This window comes from Aphelocoma coerulescens, chromosome 1, assembly GCF_041296385.1.
Source record: "Aphelocoma coerulescens isolate FSJ_1873_10779 chromosome 1, UR_Acoe_1.0, whole genome shotgun sequence".
Lineage (NCBI taxonomy): Eukaryota > Metazoa > Chordata > Aves > Passeriformes > Corvidae > Aphelocoma > Aphelocoma coerulescens.
Window position 1 is genome coordinate 93,251,488 of NC_091013.1, and position 6,000 is coordinate 93,257,487.

General features: G+C 46.9%; 1 protein-coding gene across 19 annotated transcripts in view; it reads right to left on the reverse strand.

The window, feature by feature from the left end:
* Nucleotides 1-5,375, reverse strand: part of LOC138111713 (rap1 GTPase-activating protein 1-like) — a 44,828-nt gene extending 39,453 nt beyond the window's left edge. For 6 of the 19 annotated variants that reach the window (XR_011151451.1, XR_011151448.1, XR_011151449.1 and 3 more), the window contains exon 1: nt 1,890-2,193. Coding sequence is in view for 11 of the 19 variants with exons in the window: in XM_069017972.1 (XP_068874073.1) it covers nt 1,890-1,933 (44 nt within the window). In the remaining 8 variants the exon portion in view is untranslated. Of the gene's footprint in view, nt 1-1,889; nt 2,200-5,055; nt 5,119-5,203 lie in introns of those variants that run through there. The other 13 variants (XR_011151454.1, XR_011151453.1, XM_069017979.1 and 10 more) reach the window with 9 other exon arrangements.
* Between the last annotated feature and the right edge of the window lie 625 nt (nt 5,376-6,000).

Here is a 6,000-nt window from a genome sequence, read left to right on the forward strand (position 1 = left end):
ATAAAATATCACAAAAAATTTGGGCTATTATAATTATTGCTTTAAAGTTCACATTCAATTTCTGGAATTTTTAATTTCTGGAATGAAAAGCACTAGACTGTATTACAGAAAGGGAACATACTTCTTTTAAAATTGGAACTTCAAACTCTTTGATCACAGAAAAGAAGAACATCATCCTTCTGAAAAAGGAAAGCAATTCTGCAGATTGGGAGAGGAATATTTATGTGCAAATGTATACTTGCTGAAGCTTTATTCTTAGGACACGGCAACAAGGGGAAGCATAAGGCCTAGAAAACGCAGAAGGCTAAATTGGGATTTTACTATTGACAGTAGCCAGTGCATCAGTTTCAATCAGGCAGTCAAACTAAATGTAGGTAATGCTGATCCACTGATAAATTCCACTCTCAATTCTGAAATAGAACAAGAAGAACCTGTGCAGATCTCTAAGCCACTACAACTCTTCTCACGCCTTCTATTCCTGTCTTGCAGCATCGTCTGCTATTTCAGTCATGGGATCTCTCTACCCAGCTTCCAAAATCATTGCTATCTGCTGTAGCTGAGCCAGTTCAATAACATAGTCAATGCTAATATTTGCTCTAAGAAAAACACAAATTGGACAGAATTTCATACATTCTTTCATAAATATTCCAGAGCACACGGGGTTTTGTTGAACTCTAAAAGACAAGTGCCCCAAATCCTCAGGTAAGTGTTTTCCTGAAAGTTCACAGGGAAGCAGGTGTACAGCTGTTGTAAATACTTCTGCTAATCTGGAAGCCTTCCAATAGGAGAAACACCACAGCATGATTTGCAGCTATCTATGGAACAACAATCAGTATAATAACTGGTGTCCCAGCCTGATAAGAGTTTCTTGCAGGGAGATACTAATACATTTTTTAAATCCTTCACTAGAAGGGACAGGCAATTCTAAAGAACTGAAGGTAATGTGAGAGAAGAACAGGCCTGAAATGCTCGTAATGAAAATTCTGGACAACCACTTCTCTTGAGCAACACCTTCTGTTGTTTCACTCCCTTGTTCCTGCCTTAGACATCCGTTTGCTTTACCAAATACAATTGCTAGGTATTTGGTGGAGACAGCTGAAAACATGACACGAATAGCCCTACTCTCAGAACACCCGTACAGCTTTGAAATTTGCTTACACATAGATTCCTAGAACTCAAGAGAATTAATTACTGAAGCAGAACTAGGAAAAGGACGCAACCACTACAGATGAAAGGCGTTTTGCTCTCAGCTGGTCACAAACTTTTTGCCCGCAGACTTTGACTTCCAGTAAGGAACCTCTCTTCCACCCGAACTCCTCTCTGGCTGCTCTCCCGTGGAGGCCACCGCTCCCATTCGTGGGCAGCCTGTGCTAAGGACTTCGTGCACCCACAAAGAGGTGGGCAGAGTACCGGGAGGGCCCGGAGAACCCCGCCAGCTCTTCCTGCCTGCCAGGTACTGCCCTACGGGGCAAGAGAAAGGAGAACTCCAGAGAGAAACTAATCTTAATTAAGAAGTCCCAATCGGAGAGATCCCCCACTTCCACGACGGCAGAAGAAAGCCCGCCGAGCCTCCCTCTTTCCCTCCCGGGAGAGGAGCACCCGATGCCGCCCCATGGCCCGCCTCCCCCGGCCGGAGCGGGGCCGGGAGGGACGGAGGGAGGGAGCGAGGGCCGGGCCCACAGCCAGAGCCGGACCTGCTGGCTGGGTACGGCCATCGCCTTCTCCCCTCCCCGGCTCTCCGCCCTTCCAGCCAACCCGCAAGGACTCTTCCTGCTGCTCCAGCACTGCGCTCCAAACGCCGGCAGCCGCTGCCCTGCCCCGTCCCCGGGCTGCCCGGGAAAGGCAGGGCCCCAGGCCCCGCGGCCGCCGGCACCGGTCCCGGTACCTACCCTCCGCTGGCTCCGGCAGGGAAGCCGTGCTCCCGGGAAAACATGCTGGACTGCTCCGCTGAGTCAGCTCCCGGGTTCCCTCCTCGGGAGCCTGCTCTCCCCCGGCCTCGCCATGAAGAAGGGCACAGGCTGCCTGCCGGCCCCCTGCGAAGCCGCGGCTCCCGCCCCCACCCCTCCTCTTCCTCCCGGGCCGGGATTCACCGGATAGACAGGGAAGGGACCCGCACGGCCGGGACCGGGCCCGGCGGGCAGCGGCTCTGGAGAGGACGGAGGGGAGGAGGAGGAGGGATGGAAGAAGAGGAGACAAGGGGGGATGGGGTGATGACTTCTGCCCCTCCTCCGCTGTGGCAGAGCGGTTCCCCCTGGAGCCCCCCGTTGTGGGAGCCCATGGATGGCGCACAGCATGCAGGAGCAGCTGGTGGGACAGCCGAGCCAGGGACGCTGCTCTCCGGGCTGTCCGTGAGGGTAGCACAAGCACAGCCTAGACAGGGACAGCAGAGCGGTCCCTTATTCAACTCTGCTGTAGAACAAATTCATATCTCCAGGCTCTCAGTGTCCAGTGAGGAAAGTGAGCATCAAAGCAGTTCTCCAGAAATCTCCATTCTCTTCAAGGGAAGGCTAGGAAGATATTAGATCCACTAAATCCAAATCCTTGGCATTTGGAGCTGACATACATCAAGTACCACAGAGATTTGGCTCTGCACCCCTTATGAAATAGCACACTGATCCAACGTGAAAACTAGGGAAGCTCAAATTTTCAGGGGTCACAAACCCCTTAACCACATGTATTTGCATTGACTCATCAATAGATCATCATTCCTGACAAACTGAGCATGAGAACATGGTCTGTCACAGCAAGAATATGCATGTACCTGTGTTTAAATGAGAACACGGAGTTCTTCTGGACACGTATTTTTTCCTGTGCTTGTCAGTTTAATTCCACAGGATGATGTCATGTTTTCTCTTTACATCAAGACCTAAAAAAGCAGCAGCTACAACCTTACGCCAAATGTCAGCCTCGCACTGGGTTTGTTCTAACTCACGAAGGGGACATAAGGAAACACAGAACAGGAGACAGAATTTGCCAGAAAGCTAGGAAAGATGCAAAAGAAGAGTGCAAACAGTATGCAGACAGACCAGACAGAAAATATGAGATAGCAGATAGAGATGGGGAAGAAAATGAAAATGCAGAGAGCAAGGAGTTATATCAAAGTTTTAGGGATGAATGCAGCATTTTTATAATAATGCTTCCTATAAATTGTACTCATGAAAGACCTGCATGGAAATGATTATGAGGACTCCAAGGGTCTGTGGGTGGGCAAAGAGACTGTAAGGAGCAAGGAATCAAAATAGATCACAACTTTGAATGGACAAAGAAAGGGCCCACTTGCTGTTTTTAGTAACTTGCATGAAGTCCAGGTGACTCAATTTCCTCTTGTCTACCTCTTTTAATTCCCCAGAAGATCTGATGCTGGAGCATGGGCCAATTAATACACCCTCACTCCAACCCAAATGCCTCACAGATGGGCCCAGGGCACTAAGTACAGCAGCTGCCCTCTGAGCAAGCAGGTCTTACTCATTCACCTGAATCTCTGAGCAGAGATGTGACTGGACCAAGGCAAAGAGCCAAGCTTGCCATTTCTGCTGCATCTAGGAAGGAGGAAGAGACATTATTTTTTGCTGTTAGAGAGAGCTGCCAGCAGTAACTACTGCCCTCCCCCATCTCAGGGTCATTATCAGCAGCACTATCAAGCCTGGCCATGGTGAAATCAAAGCACACAGAGAGGCTCAGGTCTTTCTGCCATTCTTATTCTTCGGCAGCTTGCCACGACAGACAAGAGCCAACTTTGTTCACATACAAAACCACACTGAGCCCAGCTTTCATTTAACTGTCGCACAGCTTTACCTAACCTTCTGTCTAACTCCAGTTGTGTACAAAGCCCTCAACATGCATAAGCAAAACAGCAAACAATTACTAAATACTCTAATTACTGCTCTAATTAGCCTCCTTTAGCAATAACAATATGAATAAATCATATGTAGGCAAATCACAGGACCCCTTTCTGTTCCTCAACTTACAATCAAGGTAACTACTGTTACTATTTACCCTGCTGATGCAAAAATATCACCTAATGTAAGCCTGGAGTTGTACTAAGTAGAATCGGCTCCTATTGATACTTGCATTCTTATATGACTAATTCAGTGTACTCACAGTCTCAGATTTTAATCCCTATATGTGTCCATACTTGCATAGATTATTATACATTTTATAGTTATTGCATGTTTCAGGGACTGGCATATAAGTTTTTGTTCTTTCAGGTATCCTTGTAGGCACATTAATATATGTATTACAGTAATTGGTGTCTATACCTTTTGCTATGTATTTTCCCAAATTTTGTTAGCAGATTTTTTCCATGTGTTTAATTTTATGAGCATTTTATCTTGCTCTCATAGGAAAAGCCTGTCTTAGCTGTAACACAGAAACTGGTCCCTGCAATTCTGTTAATTGAGTCATTGTAAGAACATCAGCAGCTCCATGGAAGCTGCGCAGTACCACATAAACACAGCAGTATATCCTTCAAGGGTAAACTCTTCAGGGCAAAACCTGTAATTTCTTAAGTTTTATTTCAATATTACACAAACTCATAGCTGCATCCACAGACAGAAACATACATGTTTTCACATCAGCTGTTTCCACAGATCTGTGCACACAGCTTCTAAATATAGCACCGGGTGTGCACAGACAGCACCTCCCGCAGTGCACTTGGACTCCTCATTTTATGTCCAGGACTGACATAATCAGGGTGGGATTCCTTTGAGTCTGGGCAGACCCTGTTTCATGCCCCTCTATCCCTTTAGTTTGTTTCATTTCCTACACAGACATCCGCTCTCCCCACCTCCACTCTCCCTTTCTCTCTCTGCAACTGCTTCTCTACACAATGCAGAATAGCACAATGTCTTTTAAAAAGCACACAGACACTTTCCCTGATGAGGCTGAAACTGCCCCAAACTCTATCCATTACACAACGCCACGCAAGCAGCAGAGAAGATCTGGATCAACCCTCCCCCACCTATCTTTGCTCCCATTCCTTCTAGATGCAAAATATTTTTAATTGGCATTGCAAGCAAGATGAGAATAAAAGCAGCTAAGCTGTTCATCCCCTACCTGAGCAAGGATCTCTCATCCCCAGCTGGTGAGCAGATGGAGACAGGGAACCCAGCTGCTCTCCTTTCCTTGCACTATCAATTATTCACGTAGGTTGCAGTGTCCTCCCTCTCCCTCCCTCCCTCCCTTTCTCTTCCGCTGCCCCCACCTGCAGCTGAATGGAGATCGAGCAGGTCGGTGCTGTCACACTTGAAACTAGAGATCATTGTCGATTGAACAGCCAGCCTGTGGAGCAGCTGTGCTCTTAAGCAGAGAAGATTTGCCCTGGCAGAAGGGGACAGACTGGCAGCTCCAGAGGTGGAAGACAGGCAGCTCTGTACATCCACATCCTGCTCCCTGTGCTTCTAATCCCAGACCTGCAGGGATGACCTTTAAAACTGAGAGAGGGTTTTTGTTTTGTTTTTTGGTGTTTTTTTTACCATAGAAAAGCACATTTTTCTAGTCCTCTCAAGTATAATCACAGTTATTTGGTGACAGTGAACTGGGTTATGCGAATTCATGTGTATAAGGTCAGAGTAGGAAGGGAAAGTAGAAGACTGGAAAAATCTGAAACATGATTACGTAGTACTGATGTAGTCCCATAGCAAAGGCACTGGGAGAGGATAATTTAAGGGGACAGGATGACATGGTACTTTCTGTAAATGCTTTTGGAAATCATGAGTCATGAGATGGACCTGTGGGTTGGAATGATTGTTCAGTCACAATTGTTGTTGATAATTAAAGGATTCTTACGTGGTACCAGTCTTCGGCAAAGGTAAAATGAGTTCTGGCAGACCTAGGTCAGGGTGTTTAAAGCATTTTGCCTTTGTAGAGGGCTACTACCCACAACTGGGTGAATGTTCTAGATCTGCCTCACAGCAAAATTAGGTTCAAGTCCCAGGACAAATTAACCACTCCATTATGCACAGGAGTAACTCACCCTGAATCATCCTGGTCCCATCAGTC